We start from the raw sequence: 19,798 nt of genomic DNA, 5'->3' as shown, positions 1-19,798 counted from the left end.
CTTTGCTTATACATTTATTGACAGTACTGGCCAAGGCAATATTATCAGTAGCTGGACCAACTTCTGTCACATTGAAAATATAGAGGTTTTGAAGTTAATCTGATTTAAAAAAAAACAAAGTACAAAAAGCTATTTCTGAAATCTGAAAGAGCGAACAGGACTATCTTTTTAAAATGCTTTTCAGATGTTACCTTTTTTTCTTTCTATCAGACAGAATTAAACTGGTTAAAATGATGAGTATTGTTTTTCTTGCTACATCCTGAAAATACACCAGAAAATTGTTTTTTATACATTTCATCCTTGTTTTCCAGAATCAGTAAAGTTCAGCAAAACAGGGGATATGAAGTTCAAAATCTGCAACTAGAGGTTCAGGAATTGAAGATACAAACTTGACACCAAATTAGCATATGAAGGAAGAGAATTCCAAACTAGCTTTCTTTTTGAATTTCCAATTTGTTCAGAAAATGTTGTGCCAGGATTTTAATTTTAAAAGCATTTATTTTATTTAGTGATCACGTGAGCCATCTTCATTGGATCCTCTACTCATGCATTTCCTATTTCGCTGAGATCACATAGTGTTTGTGTGTGTATTTTATCAAAAACTATATATCTCCCTGAAAGCCAATTTGGTGTAATGGTTAGCACCAGGCTAAAACCAGAGAGACTTGAGTTTTTATCTTGCCTTAGGCACAAAATCAGCTTGCTGTTTCTGGGTCTGTCCCCTTCTCTCAACCCCACGAAGGAATCAATGGCAAAATTGTACCCACACAACTGAGCAACTACACCAGTCTGTCCATCAAAACTTTGCCTTAATAAAACAAAATTTTATCTAGAGAAATGAATAAAGAGAAAATGAATAGATAATAAATGAATAGATAATAGAGAAAATGAATTAGCCTAGCTTCTAGTCCGTGACCTGGAGCAGACACAGAAAAATATTCACACCAATGTGGTTAAAGAAACTAAGCAGCTCCCTCCTATGGATCTTAAAGACCAGGAAGAATCCAGAGGAAGAGCCTCAAATTTCAAAATGGCAATTTAAAGCTGATTGCCCATTCTTTGTATTGCATTACAGTTGGATCCAGTAACTAACAAGGCTACACATTGGCTTCAATGAAATATATGCTGTGAATAATTTTATTTATTTTGCACAGACCTCAGGATAACTAAGTTAAATAACCAATGGGTCCAATGCATAGGGTATGACAATCCATCTGTTTTGAACCAAATTATTGGTATAGCACCCTGAACAAGAAAATAAACCTCTTAAGTTTGGAAGTTCTTTGTTCAGGTATCATCTACACTGTGAACTCCTGGCTGGTCTAAGGTGTCACATAGGTGTCAAACTCGCAGTATCACATTACTGTCATGTGACGTATTGTGACGTTTTTCCCCTTTGTGGAGCTCGAGTGGGCGTGGTCTGTGTGTGATTTATCTGGCCTGTGGCCCGCAAGTTTGACTCCCCTGGTCTAAGGCAACACTCACTTTCCTAGACCTAAAAGGCCTACTATATAAGGTTGTTGTAAGGTTTGCAAAAAGTCAGAGGCCCTTTTCTTTAGGATCCCTTATATGTGTGCCAAGAAAACTGTTTTATGGTTGTGACTGAGCAGAATTGAAAGTTTAATTTCAGATAGTGTGATGGAGGGTTTAAAAAAAGGAGAAATATTTTTGCACATACTAAGAGCTTCTACCATCTTTAACATTTGTGTTCCGAAATAATATTTAGCATTGAACCTTAATTAAAGTCCTTGGGTTCCAAAACAATATTCCAGCATTGTATCTTAGTTAAAATTTTCTCTGTCATGCAGTGTGATTCAGAGGTGCTCAGTTTGCCCCCCCTCCTTGCACAACCTTCACCCACCCCTCGACACATGTTTTTCCTGGGTAGGCTATCATGTTTCACCAAAGCTGAGGGTGAGGGAGCCTGCATTCAGATAAAGGCTTGTCCTTGTTTGCAGAAGAGGAAGGGCAGCCCATCAAGCAGGGCACACCAACATATCTGATTGCCCAGCGCTGTCTGCTTTTCCTTCGGTGCCCAGACTTACAGGAAGAGTTTGGGGACGGAAGGTGGGGGTAAGCCCTCACTGGCATCTGAAGAGCTCCTATTTCACTCACCCTGACGTTGGAGATCTACAAGTTAGTATGTGCAATGTGGGCACCGCCTTCCTGTGCTCAGATGAGAGCTCCCTTTCCTCCTCCCCGTCTTTGCTTTCCTTTTTTTTTTTCCTCCTTCTCATTTAACTATCGGCCTTTTTCTCTGCTTGCTCCAATGCCACCCAACCCCCAGCTGCTTGAAACTCCCAGCACTGAGTGTTTTAAAAAAAAGAGAGAGACTGAGACAGAAAGAGAGAGACTTCTTGTTGGTGAACTTTGGGCAGTGAGATGAACTTGGCAGCCCCAATGCGATTTGCAAATCCAGGCATTCCCAAGGCAATTTCTGCTGCAAAGGAGTGTGAAGCGTCGGGAAGGTAGGGGTGGCCTTTTATTTAGACACACAAAGCATGGCAGCACCCCTTCCTTCTCTCAGATTTTCTAACTATTGACAATATGTGTTATGAGGGTGGGGAGGGAGAGAAGTTTAGCAAAAAGCAGGCAGATACGGAAACAAGTTTGTATGGGTCCCTGGGTGTCTGCAATGTATACCAAAGGGTAGTGGAAGTTCTCAAGGAAGGGAAAACAGGTATTTAAGAGCCAAAAGGGAAAATGTGAGGTGGGGAATACTTCTGGATATATCAGAAGGGCTGAGTGAAATTTTTTAGTTTGATTCTAAGATACTGCCACTAACATTCAAAGGGACAGGTCCATGAGTGCTTTTGTACCTACAGAGAAGAAATATATACTTTAAGCATGTCTGTTCGTGATTCTTAGTTTACATGACTTCACCTTTCATGCTCTATTTGGCATTTAAAGAGAATTTAATATTGGCAAGAAGTTTATAGATGTGAGCCATGTATATAATAATGATATACAGCAATGATATCCTTAATGTTATCCTGCCCCCATTTCCTCTGCTCTGACAGGCCATGCCCCCTAGAAAGCTAGTTCATATGTCCTATGTATGTATGTATGTATAGTATATCTATGATAATTGCTCTATGTTAAGCTATGAGTTTAAAAGGACATTAGAACCAATATTGACATGTGCCTTTTAAAGCTAAGCTGAAAACCCCAAAGTAGCAAAAAGACAGTGAAGCCAGGATTTTTATGTTAATATGAATTATAAATGAAGAACATTAACGTAAAAATGGCTTTTATTTTGTTGATATAAACAAATCTAATTTGATGTTGCAGATTTATGAATATTTTTTGGGACCAATGTCTACTAAATGTGGTAACAATTCAGTGCATAGGTTTGAACTGTGTATGGTTACCTGGAAATACGGGGAACCAGATATGTGACTATATTGTTTATAAAATAACTGTGCGTTTTTCCCCTTTTTAATTTTTCTTGGATTCAATAATCTGTGGAACCACAGCACCTCTTTGGTACCTGCCAGGCTTTTGCCCTGGTTTCTGTTTATTCCTTTTATATATATTTTTGATTCTGCAAAGGAAATGTCAGCTTCCAACATCCATTTATTTCCTGTATATCTCTATTCATCACATATGCACAAAAGCATTATTAAAAAAGAAAAACAGTAAGAGCTGTAATATATGCTTTGTTTTGAAATCTGTCTGTGTGCCTAAAGTGAAAGTAGAAGCTAAAATAAGCTGGGATAACAGGAACCATCATGGGAGGTTAGAGGAAGGCATTCAACAGGTGACTATTTAGTGGGAGGGGAATCACAACTTGTTCTAAAAATATCATATTTCATCTCTAAAGCAAACATCATTACCTCAGGAGTAAGCTTTCAGAAGTAGGTCCAGGTGGAACAGACTAAGAGGTAGCCTAGGTCTCTATTGTCAAAGCTTCTTCCTCCAGAAAAGAGCACAAAACTTCCATTGAACTGTCCAGCAATAACTATAAGTCTATTGCAACCTCGGTGGCATGGACTTGCTCTTTCAGTGGCAATGTGATTCCATCAAGAGACACTAGAGGAGCAGAGAAACAGCCAGCTAGCTTCTGTTTACAGCTCCTAGATATTGGGTCATGATTCCCCAGCCACAGCATTGTTCTGTCCCAATGTGGAAATAAATATCATCTCAGAGTAACAAAGGACTGCTTCTACAGCCTCTTTTAAATGTTAAATAGAAGAGAAGATAGAAAAGAATGCTGTTGCACTGTCCAGCAGAGACCAGCCATACTCTCACCTTCCTCTATCTTCCACTCTGAAAAAGAGCAGAAAACAGACTGAACTTCCTTCCCCTGAATGTGGCCTAGAAGAAGAATAACATGACTGATGGTCATGTTGAATGCTCCTGGAAAATCCAAGGGGACCAAAAAGGGTATATTTTGTCCAATCAGATCATTTTCAAGTCATCTATCAGTGCAAAAATGTAGTTTCATGATTGAACAGTGACTAAATATTAAACTCTTAGGCATAGGGTTTCAACATAATCTGCTATCTGTTCTTTCTTAATGTATGACATAAGTTCTACTACTGAGCATTTTCCAAAAATAAAAATTAGCAATGAATCATCAAGGAATTGATGTATTATAGAAATTGAAATTCACAGCAGCAAATCTTTCTTTTAACCAGGGCACAGTTAGAAGAAAAACTAAGTCTTGGAAAAATAATAAAAAATAAAAAATAATTACTGATCCCCAAAGGCAATTTATTTATTTATTTATTTGGTTTGTCAATTGCTTACAAGATAATAAGTATAAGTAAAAACATAGTTATGAATACATGGATACATATAAGAAAAATAAAAAACAATAGGACAGGGATGGTAGGCACATTGGTGTGCTTATGCACGCCCACTACAGACCTCTTAGGAAACAGGTGAGGTCAGTAGTAGACAATCTAAGATTAAATTGGCTGCCTCACAAATGTAATTTGTCCATACCTTATGGAAATATCCTAAAGTCTTACAAGAAGAATTAGCTCTTTCACACAGATTGGCATGGACAAGCATCTTTACCAAGTAGTTTAACCAATTAATTTGCTGGATCCTTAGCAGGTTTAAGAGTATTATCTGATTTTTTGCAAATTGCAAAAGGAAATTTTTGGTATAATTTAATTAAGGCTAAAAAAAAAAGTCACAATTGTAATCCCTCAGGTGGTAAAGGGATGTGAACAGTGGTCTCTTGCTCATCTTTTTTGGACCTAATGTGCCTTTGGGTTTTCTGACAGTAAGGCAGACTTTGCTGGAAGGGGGAAGTGTTTTTTCTTTTGGCAAATGCTCTAGAGTGAAGACAAGACTTGTAATAAAGGGCAAAGAAGAAAAACTACTTCTTAGATACACATCCTTCTGCCTGTATCAGCTTTCCCTTACTTGTGTTTTTTTCACCTGTTCCTAGAAAAGGCAAAACTTTAGCTGTGTTTTTTATCTTCTTTTACAGAGTCGAAAAGACAAAGAAAGGCCTAAACAGAAGCACAAGAAGCATTCAGAATCACCCACAAATCTCATACTGTCTTCCACACCCTTAGTCCCTGAGAAGGTAATGAGAAATACATATAATATATTTATAACAGCGGTCTGAGGCTTTTTTGTTTTTTTACAATGACAGGCAGCCTGGATCTGCTGTAGACTTTGCAGGTGATGTTGGATGTGCATTCAGTTTTCCCCAAAATGCAGGATTTTCATTTTTCTGAAATGGACTGTTTTTCATATCTCTAAAGACGAATTTATAAATGATGAAATTTGGAAATGAGCACTAATCACTCACCTCATTACACTATAGGGTTAACCATAGCTAATAAAAATATAGTGCAGCAAGCAAATACATTGATTTTTTTAAAAATCTGATTTTCCACATTGGAGAATTCACTCTTGTTTAAATTTAAATGCAGAGTGAGAATTTTATACACAGCCTTTTTGAGAGCTCTTTTTAGAATAGAAGAAAGATAAAAGAAAGGAGGGGGGATAAGAAAAGAGAATCATATTCGACATCAATTTGTTTCCGCTTCTGATTGCTTACATTTTCCCTACCCTCCACTTCCTCACTGCCTGGCAAACTCCAAGTCACAAGAATTTCATTTTGCAGCTGTTCGCTGCTAATGATACAGTCGCTAAGCTGAGCCCTCCAGTGATTTTAGAAGCATGTCCTAACTCGTTCTTGAAGCACATGTGCCAATTCAAGCCTCCTGTGGCATTAATAACTTAATGGTAGAGCGTTGCTTTCTTTTTGTCTTTTTGCAGTCCACTTGTAAACCAGGAGGGAAATGCTGGTTTGCTAGGATCAAACCCCATATTACTTCTCTATATCAGCCATGGCAATTATCAGGCAAAACAAGGACATACAAAACCTTTAGGAGAAATTTCATTTCTACATCCTTTTTTTCAAAGAAAGGATTGGCAAGAAATATTTATGTGTAAAAACTCATCTTTCAGTCTGCTTCTTTGTCCTGCCATTCTGGTATTTAATCTGATTTGAGAGAGCTAGATGCTTGCACACAGGCATTTTTGCCCTGAAGCATAATGTGGAACTAATGCATTTTGGGGGTATTTAGGCTGAAAATAGGTAATAGGTTTGAAAATACAGTAGAAGGTGGCTCTGAGAAGTGTTGCTTTCCATTATCAGTGGAGTCACTTTTGTCCTATTGTCACTTCAGGCCAAATGGGTTTGGCAGAGTTTGGAAGTTATGCAAACCCTACACAACCTATTTACAGGAGTTGTATATGCTACAAGCAACAATCCTTTTCAAACTACCTGCCTGTTTCTGGAATCTTAAGCTTGCAAACTCGTTTTGACTTGAAAACAGCAGCATCCATAGCAGACTGCCATGACAGGCTTTGAAAGATGTATGTAAAAATATCACCGGGATGGGTTTCTACTGGTTCTGTCCACTTCTATAGAACCGGTAGCTCTGAAGTTTTTGCCCACACGCTCACCTAGGCTTTTACCTGACTTTTATTTCCTGATTTTTTCAACTTCAGCTGCTGCGGGAGACATAGCTGCAGTTAAAAAGCAGGAAAAAAGGGCTTTTTGAACAGCTGATTCTCTGCACGAAGCATGCTGATGACGATTTACAGGCACGCATCCAGCAGCGTGCAGGGAAGCACATCGTAAATCACCAAACCTCATAAATGACTGAACTGGTAGTTAACCCTGTCGGATCCTACCCCTGAACATCACCCAAAATACCATAATTCTGTACCTGTATCCGTCATCTGATACAGGTTAAGTATAGATAGTCTTCATCTTACAACCATGATTAAGCCCAAAATTTCCCTGGCTAAGCAAGACAGTTGTTAAGTGAGTGTTGTCCCATTTGATGATCTTTCTTGCTACAGTTGTTTAGTGAATCACTGCAGTTGTTAAGTTAATATCAGGGTTGTTAAAGTGAATCTGGCTTCCCCATTGATTTTGCTTGTTAGAAAGTCGCAAAAGGGGATCATATGACCTTGGGACATAAATACATGCCAAATGTGTGAATTTTGATCACATGATTAAGGATGCTGTTATGGTTGTAAGTATGAAAAATTCTCATAAGTCTTTTTTTTCAGTGCTATTGTAACTTTGAATGGTCATTGAACAAATGGTTGTAAGTTGAGGACTACCTGTAAAAATCCCTTGTTTGTCCTCTTCAATAGACACTCTTGCTTGGAAATGCTTATTTGGTTCTGGAATGGGTGATATCATAGGCAGAACACTTTTAGAAGTTCTAAACAGCTGGTAGTTTCCATGCCTGCCTATTTTACAAAAAGGTTTCTCCTGTTGTTTTAAATTATAGGAGATGGTTTGTTTCAAAGAATTAATTTGCCATCCTGATTTTGGTTGGATGGGCTGACTATGTCTACTGATTTGAAACAAAATGCTTATAATATGCAAAATGCAGACAATTTGGGAACAGAAGATGCTCTAGAGCAGTGGTTCTCAACCTTGATCTGCAGACCACATGGTGTCTACAAAGGCTTGAAGAAATTATATGATTTAAATCTTGAGTTAAGTCTTGGGGGTCCATAGCCAGGAAAGGTATTTCAAGGGGGTCCATGTAAAGAAAAAATTGAGAATCTCTGTTCTAGAGCAAATATCCCCAAAGTATACCTTTGAAAATTAATAACAAATCTAAGCCATTTCAGAAAATATTGTATCTTACATTGCTTACTTCAGAATATGGTCACCAGTCCTTCCTACATCCAGGGCTTCTAATATTTTATCCCCAAATTCTATTACAAGAAATTTGAATAACATTCACTGGTGCCCTGAGGTATTAACTTGATGTTTCAATTAGAGAAAAAGCAAGATATTTTTTGCCCTACAGCAAAGGGTTATTTTTAAATTCCTTGCAACACAAGTTTATAATGGATCTTTAAAAAGGAGCGTTGAGGCTTCCAAATGAAAATTTAGGATATTTGCCAAATAACACAATAAAATCATTCAGAAACGAGAGAACATAATATATGAAACTGGCAAACTGTTCTCTCTTTTCATTTGAATATCATCTTACTAGATGACTGCACAAGACAAACCCTCTTGCAGACTTGTATTTTTTCCTTGGTTTTAGTTCCAAATAGATCTGCTAATAGATGTTTTCTTTCTTTTTTTAATCGATGGTGGAGATACTTGGAATTGGAAGGATGAATTTATAAAATGGATGCTATACATATCCAGTCATAAAATAAAACATGGGATGGGACATGGACTCTGAAAAATGTACAAGGAAAGATTTAGTTGAATCCCATATCAGTTGCTTGGCCTAAACCTTTAGATTTTGCTGCTGTCCCTTGACTGAAGCAGTCCATTGCTGGGAACTATAAAGACAGAATTTCCCCATTGTGTGACCTCCAAATGCATTCGACTACATTTCTTATCCCTGGCTAGCATGTTGTCAACCCTTTGAGGTAAGACAGGCTAGGAAACTGACACTACAGGTTTGATTGGAACTATATTTATAGGCTATACTAACAGTACCTTGCCTTTGTTTTCCCTGCTCTCCCTCTTACTGTATATCCCATGAACTACAGCAGAACCAGTCTGAGTTCCTTCTGAATATTGTTTGCTTCTTTGTTTGTTTCCCAGGCTTAAAATGTATTTGTGTACCTATTGTAACCATCCCTACATTGCTTCTCCAAGGGCATTTGTCTGGCTCTCTGTACATGGAGTAGACATAATTCTTGTTTTACCCATTTGAGGGGCACTTGATTCACGCATTCACATTAGATTTTTCTTCCCAAATTTTCTGCTGGCTTCCCACACCATTTTGTGTAACTTCCCAAGCCAGATGGATCTGGCTAGCCCATTATTCTAGAAGATAGGGACTGGTTAACTTACAGAAGGAATTCCTCAATTTTTGACTGTCTGGCTGAATTAGGTGGTAGTTTTAGTCTACCTAGAACTGGTTTTATGGCATTTTCTTCCTTTTGGCCCATCCTACCAGGAAGATTATTTCATGCAACCCGCAATTTCTTGTCCTTCCTGTCTACACACACTGCTGCCTTTTCATGAACTATCTTCCAGCCAGTGAGCTAGCAGTTGTTTGGAAAGTTAGCATAACCTTCTATGTTGTCATATAAACATCAATTAATAGGCAAATGAGGAGATATAGATTGGACTTAATCAATGGCCATCTTGTTCCCTCAGCCTATTGATTTGTTAGATATCTTACAGTGAGGGTTATGTGCACTGGCCATATTTTCATGGAAAAAACATAAAGAGCAAACCCCTCAAAAAGTCTAAAAGAAGTTCATAAACCTAAATTTTTTAATTGTTTATATTTACGATTTTGCTTTACAAAAGAACGTGCAAGAGAAAAACCAAGAAAAACTACAAAAGCATAATATAAATATCTAAAATTAAATTATATATGTAGATTTATTTTAAAAAGACAATCAGTTTCCATATTTTTTAAAGGAATGTGAAGGACTGCATTAAATGGTATCATTTGATGGCCAAAGTTAAATGATCAAAATAAAGAACAAAGATGAGTTTTGGAAAAAAATAAATCTAAAAGACGGTATTGTAAAATGAAGGACTGTCCTTTGTAATAAAGGACTTGTGATCAGTTGTGGTTTATGAGCTCATTTACCAGGGTCAGCAGCAGTTTTTGCTGGAATCTATATGCTAACATTTTCTGCAGAATTTGTTTTCTGGTTCTTGAAGCCTCATCTCTGTTTGTATAACATTTGGAATCCACACACAAATTGGAATGCCCTCAGTAGAGTCTACTCACTCTCACTTATTATATACATAAACTATTTTACCTCAGGAATCCTGCTGCTACTCTTGTTTGAATACTTCCTGGGAAACTGCCATCTGCCTTAGTTAAACCAGCTTAAATTAATTGGATTTAACCCAATTTGATTTTTGCTGGTTGGTTTAATTTAATTCTGTTGCCAGAGTGTTTGCCCCTAGTCATTTATTTTATTTTTATTTTCCAGCTTGGAAAAACATTTGATTGGCATGAATTAAAACTGTATTTTTATAAAGATTAAGTGGCTAGCTACATCAATGGGCAACAGATCGACATCTATAGTAAAACCACTATATTTTTTATGCATTAGGCTTGGTAACAATTCCTAGTTAAAAGTGATGCAAATTGTAAATAATCTTGAAATAAATTTTTCACAGGTTTTATTCACAATGATTGCTGGCATAAAAAAAAATTTCAGGCAATTGTTTAATCAAACAGAAAACAATATATATATAGCTCAGGGAGAACTGTGGAAACTTTGGTGTTCTCTAAACTTGGTTGTTTCCTCGCAGAAATTACCTTGAATGGGTCTGCAAGCAAACAACCGAATTGTTTGCTTGCAGAGCCCCAAGGACTTCAAAATGGATCAAACATTATACAATGGATATTAAAATAGAGGGTGACTGCCTAGTATCCAGTGTACATTATTAACAGCCTGCTTAGACAGTGGGCAGGGTTTTTAAGAATTATACATTTTTGAGGATATCTGGTTGCTTATGACAGCTTTAGATTTGGGCAGCTGGGGTTCTGGGGTTCTATTTGATCCTCAGAGATTTCTCAGCTGGTTCACAACACAATTAATTTAAATTACTATTCATTGTAAACCACAGCTGCATTTTACCAAGATGCTTTAATCTCTCCTCCCATCACCAGCACTAATAAGTAGCAAAGTAAACATTGCTAAGTCAAAGTGCTGGCAAATGAGTACAAAGAGCTGCCCTCAGCTCCTAATCTTACACTCTTCCAATTAGACTTTCTGAGTTCAACAGCTTAAGACAGCTGTTCTCCAATAGCATTACTGATCCTGACATTCCTACTTCAAATCTTCAACCCTCAGTTGCCAAGTTTGTGATAAAAAGGCAAAACATCAACTTTGCTCATACTGGAGATGCAAGAGTTGATGAATTATTTTGGTCTGGATCTGTATTAGTATGGCAAAGTGCCTGTGATCTGAAGCAGTATAAAATATTTCTTGCTCAGAATTACTCAAGGGAGTATATTTACATACAGCCTAATTACAAAACGCATAGCTTGGGTATATGTGTATTTGTGTAAGTGGATATTTTTTCATGTATTTTATTCTGAAAATGATTTTTAAAAGTTTGGGGTAAGATTCAATATTTTTACAGATCAGTATTTATTGCTTATATTGCCAAATTTCATAGTATTCCTATTAAAGGGAAAAAAGCAACATATAGTCAAATAACAGCTATAAATACTAATCTACTGTACTTACTGGACTTGAAATGATATATCTAGAACAGAAGTCTGATTAAATTTAAGCAAAAATGGCAAATCTCCCTCCCTCCCCCACTCTCCCTCACACAGACCAAACTTAGATGCTCAGAGTGTGAATTTTAAAAGGATATATTTGATATGAAGATAGTGACCAGAAGCAATTATAAACAATTTAAATTAATCACCAGCTAGATACATGAATGGGAATTTAGAACTTAATGTTTTAGTAGTTTTTTTCCTTTTCATAAGGTCATGTAAATTTATATTAGACCATGAAAGTGGTGATATCAATATAACTGTTACTGGTTAGAATTTTGTAGTGATTTATAATTATTTCTGAAGATGATACAATGGTTTTAAGTTTTATATCATTGATTAGTTTTAATTGGTGAAATAATCCTAAATTTTATGACAATGCTAAATTCTAAATTTATTTATTGATATCATATTTTCCACCCATTAAGTCTTTTCCTTTTTTCCTTTTATGTAGTTGTTTCTTTTATTGTTTAAATATTTTGAAATAAATAAAATTAAAAAGCCCAGGGGAGAAATGGCAATTTCTTGTAGGTTAGTAGATATATGGTGAATGCAGACAGGAGGTGTAGTAAAAAAATTTTTTTTATATTTACACCAAAAGGCCAGCCAATATCAGGAATTACTGTCTAGAGCAGGGATCTCCAACCTTGGCAGCTTTAAGACTTGTGGACTTCAACTCCCAGAATTCCTCAGTCAGCTTTGCTGATTGAGGAATTCTGAGAATTGAAGACCACAAATCTTAAAATCGCCAAGGTTGGAGATCCCTGGTGTAGAGTACCAATGTCATCCAGTCAAAAGAGTAGAGTGGGTGTGACCCATGGTAAACTTCAGGAATCGGCACAGTGAAGACATAAGTACCCAGAACCTCCTGAAGAGGAACAATAGTTCATGTACTGCACTGTGAGACATTCCCTTTCCCTATTAACCAATCTGATAGTAACAAATCTGAAAATATGTTCCATCTCAGTAGCTTAATTCATGATAGTGTTTCCTTTGGAACTTCTTCCCAAGATGCAAAATGTCCAAGTCTAGTAAAGCTCCCTGAACATTTTATAAACTTTGAATATAAAAGCATATGAATGATTTGTTTGTAGGTAGGTAGGTAGGTAAAATAAAGATTTTTAGAAAAGAAGATTAAAACTAATACAAACTAATATAAAGCAAGAAAAAGAGAAAAAGAAAGAGAAAGCTAAAAGTATAAGAAAGGAAAAAAGAGAAATAGAAAAGAAAGGAAAAAAGATACAAATAAGTAGCTTCTGATATTCTTTACAGCAGTTTTAAGTACAATTGTAAATTTTCCTCTTACTCTGTGGTTACAACATAACTCTTCTTTCTATAATATATCTTGTCTAACCATCAAAACATAAATCAGTCAGTGGTTTGTTCTTTGATGATGCTTCATGTCTGTGATGTTTGATCTTTTAAGAATAAGTGGAGGCACAGAAAGTGAACTGATGGGAACATCCACCCTTTCGTGCTAGTTTTCTAGCATCTAGCTAGTTGACATAGCCAATCTCTAAGCAAATAAGTAATAAGAACTACAGTAATTAGTTACTGTTTAAATGGGGAGGTGGGGGCAGAATTACCCTTTTGATGGCTCATGTGCTTGTGAGATTTGTATCCCTGCTTCTGCCAGAGGAACACATGCTGATGGAGCTACTTCATCCATCCCTTACTCTAATGTTTTCCAAAAGACTGGGAATGAGAAGGAAGGTAATAAGAGAGAGAAAAGTATAAGCATATATTTGTTTATTTCATTTATATCCTCCTACAATCAAAACAGACTCTGATGATACTGATATTTTTCTCTTTCGTATGTGCATTATCACTTTGTAAGATGAGAATTTGTTTGAGTCATCTGAACTTAATAGTTCTGGACCAGAGGTGGTATTCAGCAGGTTCTGACCAGTTCTGGAGAACCGTTAGCAGAAATTTTGAGTAGTTCAAAGAATCAGCAAAATACCACCTCTGACTGTCCCTGCCCCCATCTATTCTCTGCCTCTCGAGTCACAGCTGATTGGCTGGGTCTTCTTTTGTTGCCCTGCACAGGAGAACGGAGCTGAAAAGCAGGTTATTGGGGTGGGGAGGGAATGGGATTTTGGAATAACTTTCCCCTAGGAGTGGGGCGGGAATGGATATTTTACAGTATCCTTCCCCTGCCGCACCCACCAAGCCATGCCCACAAAACCGGTAGTAACATTGTTTGAATCCCATCACTTTTCTGGACTCTGAAAAACAGTAGGTCATCTCCTTTCAGAGTTGAAGGTAATTTGAAAGTGGGATCTCTGTTCACTTCCATTTCCTAGAATAGTTGAAAATAAGTTTACAAAATTTATTCTACTTTGCAGAAAGAGCAATGAAATAAGAAATATGCCTCAGATATTTAAATAAACTACAACTTAACAATACATATTCAGGCTTAGCATTACCTGCTCAGATAAGCCTCTTCTAAGAAGTAATGTCTATCTTCAGAATAGGGAGCAAAGAAGAAGGAGAAACATTTTTTTTCTCTAGAAGCCAGATAATTTTAATTTGTAAAATACGGTTTGAAAATATAGGAATTAAGAATCAGAGTGGTACCCAGATCTGACTATAGCAATAATCAGAAAGAGAAGATGACCAAATCTTACAAATTCAGAAAGCAGCCCCCCCCCCCAAATGAAATGTACTAGAATATCAAAAGAAAATGAACCAAAAGAATTTGAATACTTAAGGGCCAAGAAACAGAAAATAATTGAATATATTAAAGGATAGAAAGTGTTAGTAATAAAAACAAAGTGAGAGTATTTCTATGCTATGATCAGTTATATTTTGGGTACTTACATAATAATTACAAAAAACTAATATTCACTGTTTATTAGTCTCATAGGTTAATTGGTAAATACCATTGGTGATCTTTCTCTTCCTCCATAATTCGGTTACCCTTTACTATAGTATCCATTAGAGTATCCATTAGAGTAGAATGAGATTCCTTATGTTCTACCATGACTCTAGCTTTAGGAATCAGGGGTTAAAATTTGCCATTAAGAAAATTATGCCTTACCATAAGACAACCTGTTAAGGGGCCCAGAGTTAAAACTGCAAACAGCAGGATATCTCTTTAGGTCAGGACAAAGGTGAGGCCACAGAGAGGCCTACTGCAACAACAACAGAATTAGGGGGCTTGAAACAAGTTAGGATTACATTATATTAGTGCAATTTCTTCTGGGATCAATCACATTTTCCATTTAAATGCATTCAAGTTTTTTCTAAGTATGTAAAACTATTGTCTTTATCTATCTTTATTTCTAAGATTCTAGAAGACAACTGTGATTTCAAAGAAATACTCATATCCCCACATACACTCAAATTCATAACAGATTGTTCTTTATTATCAATTGTACTGAACATGATTCTGGATGTGGGTAGTCAGTTAGGGATGTTAGGTGGGTCTGATAGTAATTTTTGTGATTGAGATTAGCTGAAAAGTGGATCGATTTTTACTATATATGAGTAGTCCCCAATTTCCAACCATTTGTTTAGTGGTTATGAGCTATGAAAAAGTTACTAACAACTGGTCTTCATACTTACTACCATTGCAGTGTTCCAAAATGAGATCAAAATTCAGGCATTTGACAACCAGCATGTAATTTAGATGATCATCAACCAAAGCTAATTACAAACAGCTAAATTCATTGAATAACTATGCAATGACAGAAAATCATAAAACCAGGCCGATCTTACTCCTCCCAGTTCAAAATCCTAAAGTCACTGCTGATAGCAATCTTTGGTCATCAAGTTATCAGGCAAAAATAGGAAATTTACAAATTATTCTTAGTCAATATGAACTATTGATATTCCTGAGATCAAATTACTTACTCAGTAACTGATGTAGGGCATACTATGTCATTAATGTGATAACTGAGGTAAAATGAGCAATCCCTCTGAATCCTTCTGATTCAGAACAGCCTAGATATAGACAATTGCTCTTATTTGGTTGCATTCCTGAAAGCTAATTTCACAGGTCTGGTCTATCATGAAATCTATTGTCTTTGAAAAAAGTTAGCATTTGGTGTGAGAATATACTGCTGAGCTTCAACTATTAACTTGAAGTGTGGTCTGGAATGGAAGAGGCTTAACTGATCAGTTCAAGAGGGATTGTCAAATGAAATTCAGAATAAATTTGAAGACATTCCAAAGATTATTGTAGTGTTAATACATGTTTGCTTGGGCATCAGTGGACAAGTTTAAATGTTGTGGCACATACTGAATGAAAAGAGTATGCATCATTATTTCTCTTTTCCTTCTCTTCTCCACCCTTCCTACCTTTGTCCATCTGAAAATCCACTGTCTTTTCATGCAGATGCACTTGTCTATACTGTAGAAAACCTGATCACTTTGTATATGTTTTACTAAGACCTTTCCTTTTCAATGCATAAAATAATGTTATAGTGTTTTTTGAGGGAAGTGGGCACTTTGCAAGCAGATATCTTAAACACTCAAACCTGACCTGAATTAATGCAATTCCAGCCCTCCCAAACTCAGAGGCAGATGCAACCAAAAATGAACCTATGTGAAGCTACAAATCATTTTATCATAGGGTAAGGTAGGGTAGGGTAGAGTAGGATACAATAGGGTAGGGTAGAATATGTATTTTATCCTGGTCCTGACTGGTCCTGAATCACAACTGTAGGTCGTAATAGATTCTGGAATTGTAAGCAACTTCATTGTATATCATCTATGACACACAAATGTTCTGCCCATTCAACCAGTCAGCCTCCTGTTAGGGTGAAATTATTGATGACCAATATTTGTGCTCAGGGCTGAAAGGATGGAATTCATTTTATCATCAATAAACAGGATATCTTGAATTTTCTTGGCTTCCCCATTACATTTCCCAATTATCTTACACTGGTTGTAGATGCTCAATCTGGATCTAGATTGGGACTGAGATAACATTGCCTTTGACTTCCTAAGATGTGAGATTCACTATTACAGGGCTTCAGATCCCACACTACTCATTATTGTCCAACAAATGAGTCTCCTACTTTGCCAGCTAAATATTCAGACAGTATACTTCTATGTTTGGAAAGGGACATGCAAAGATGTCTATGGAGATTCATATGTATATTCTATGCACCTTTGGGGTGCAAAGATCTTTGTTGGCCCTTGGTTTTATGGTTATATAGTTAACCTTATTCCCAAAGTCCCAAGCCCCATATCTCTGCCCAGAAATGAAATGTGGAGTTGGTCAAAAGATACAAATTTCTGTCCAGAAATGAAATGTAGAGTTGGTCAAAGGATACAAATTTATAAAGACAAAGCTTTGTCCTTTTTGTTAAAAAAGATGATTGCTTACATGTATTAATAATCCACTATTTTAAGAAGATTGCCCCTCCACCATATTGTTACCTATTATCAGGAATGACTGTCTTCTTAAGTTCTGAGCTTTTGGAGATAGAGAAGACATGCATTTTTATCAAAAGGCATCTCAGAGGTCTTCTAATATGGTTTGCATAAAACAGTGCCAGACATCAACTGCTTTAGGGAAATGTGTGTGTGTGTGTACATAAACACATACCTACACCCACAATATTTGGATTAGATAAACCCCCATCAGTCTTTCAAAGATTATTCGAACAGTTTTTTTAATTTTCTCTTTGGATTATTTCCTGATTTATTCTGCCTGCCTTTATCATGAAGAGAACTAGAGAAGGTTAGGTCTAAGACACGTTCTCAGATTCCATTCCTACTTTGACTGTTGCCTTGGTTGTAGCTCTTCTCTTGCTCCTTAAAGTTATTCTTGCAGCCCAGCTGCCCATTATACTTTGAGACTTACAGCCTCCATGCTAATTTAGATAAATATACCTTAGGTCTTCCTCTGTTGGACTATTTGGGCTATTGTGTTTCCACAAAAGTAACACAGATGGAACCAGCCAATTATTATTTATTTAGCATATGATGAGAACATCATATAGAAGAGAAGTAAACATGTACACACAATCCACTTAATTATATACACAACTTCTATGGGATACAGCAGTGGCCTCATAATTGGATGTCCAATTCAACTATCTGTGTGGTTGCCTCTGCATTGCTTCTTGCAGATCTTCTAGAGAACCAGAGAACGTACATCATGGGTAATAGTATCTAGCATTCCTTAAGCTTCTTGGGCTTTCTGGCCAGTGTTAAATGGTTGACCATGACCAAATGCAGCCATACTGCTTTCTTGGGCCTCACAGCAAATAGAGGTGCATAAAATCAAATAGCAATTAATATCCATTCTATGTTGGGAAATGGTGGGATTGTTATGTTTTGGGACTGCTTTGCTGCATTAGGCAGCATGATGATAGAATCTACTCTGAATTCTTCAGAGTTGGCCTCAAGGATAATGTGAGACCATCTGTCCGAAGATTAAACCAGAAGTGGACTTTGCAACACAATCACCCTAAAAATGTCAGTAAATCCACGAAGCAGAAATTTAAAAAAGAAAAAGAAATGGAAGGGCCTAGAATAAGCCAAGTCAAAGCTTGGGTTTGAATCCCACAGAGATGCTCTGGGATGATTTGGAACAGGCTAAGCTTGCAAGAAACCTCTCAAACATTGCATAGCTGAAAAAAAATTCTGTACGGAAGAATGCTAAAAATAATTCCTTCCAATAGATTATCTGGTTTTTAAAAGTCAATGAATTCTACTAATAAAAAAATGACTCTATGTGCTATTTTATGACATTTTGTGATATTAGAGAACCATCTTTTTACATGTATATTTAGAATTCCCCCCCCCCCGCATATATGCATATAATTGTGAGTATACATATATCCCTTTCCCCTTTTAATTTTTTTAAGTTGATGATGGGTTTTCTTTGTTGTTTTTAATTTTTTCTATTTTCCATTTCTGTAAAATTTGCTTAAGGTAAATAAAGACGGCACTTTTTACTACATACTCTATTCCATAGATATGGCAGCAGAAAATGGATTTCAGTTTAACCATGAAGAATTCAAAGAGTTCATTTTCTGAGTACAGACATTTGCTACATATCCAATGTATCTCCAGCTTAATTGATTACTGGAAAAAAGAGTGAAAACTATTAAACACAGTATTGCTTAGTTTGATTAAATTATAGGCCAGCCTTTTGGAGAGAGTTTTTTCTCTACTCTCTGTTTAAAGAGAAAATATCAACAGTAATATTGGGCACCCCATTGGATAAAATAACATTTTTAATGTATTGAAAAAAAAACTCTTATGATAGGGAGACAAATTTTATTACCATTGTTTATAAAGCAATAAGATGATATCAAATTAAGGTCGCAGAATAATAGTAACAGTGAGTTCCTGCACATTATTTTGATAAATAAATTGCTAAATAAAGAAATGCTGTATAGAAGAAATGAAGAACAGTTATCACTTGTGCCATCTTCAGTTTATTTAGTAAATTAAGATGATTTATCAGTTGTGCTCTTCTCTGGTAAACTAGAAAAGTAACTAGAAAGATTCTTGGAAACAAAACTGAAGTGGTCTACATATATCAGAACTGTTATAGGATTATTACATAGTAATGATGTTTGTTGATTTGTTTTTTCTTTATAAAGGGGAAATTTAGCAATTTTATGTTAAAGTTATCTGGAGTTTTACCTTATTCACCCCTAATTCCTTCCCATTTTCAATATGCCCGTGACTAATATTCATGTAGTTACCTATGGAGTCATTTGGATCAGGGAGCTTTTTCATCACGTGCTAAGTACATTACTCTCAAGAACTTAATGAAACTTGAAACTTGGTTGCTCAATTTAATCCACTGCTTTCCATTAAAAACATGATAGTCCATCAGATCTCAGATGCTATAAAGAAAAGGAAGATTCTTCTAAGAGATGGGGCAGCTGTATTAACAGCTGCTAATATAGCTATGTATTCACAATCTTCCAGCAGTCCTGTGTAAGCCTTAGAAACATATATAAGAGTTGTGCAAGATGTTTATTTACTGTTGCTTAAACTTACTGGTGGATGCTGCTTAATGTTAAGTCATGGTAAATGAAAATCATCTTCAATTTTCTACCTTAAGTCTGTACATCAAGGCTAATTAG

General features: G+C 36.3%; 1 protein-coding gene across 5 annotated transcripts in view; it reads left to right on the top strand.

Moving 5' to 3' along the window:
* Positions 1-19,798, top strand: part of MLLT6 (MLLT6, PHD finger containing) — a 108,101-nt gene that overhangs the window by 47,085 nt on the left and 41,218 nt on the right. For all 5 annotated transcript variants that reach the window (XR_003375047.2, XM_026710839.2, XM_026710836.2 and 2 more), the window contains exon 8: positions 5,447-5,545. Coding sequence is in view for 4 of the 5 variants with exons in the window: in XM_026710839.2 (XP_026566624.1) it covers positions 5,447-5,545 (99 nt within the window). In the remaining variant the exon portion in view is untranslated. The remainder of the gene's footprint in view (positions 1-5,446; positions 5,546-19,798) is intronic.

This window comes from Pseudonaja textilis, chromosome Z, assembly GCF_049901715.1.
Source record: "Pseudonaja textilis isolate UNSWEBS1 chromosome Z, rPseTex1.2, whole genome shotgun sequence".
Lineage (NCBI taxonomy): Eukaryota > Metazoa > Chordata > Lepidosauria > Squamata > Elapidae > Pseudonaja > Pseudonaja textilis.
This window is presented reverse-complemented; position numbering and strand designations above follow the sequence as displayed.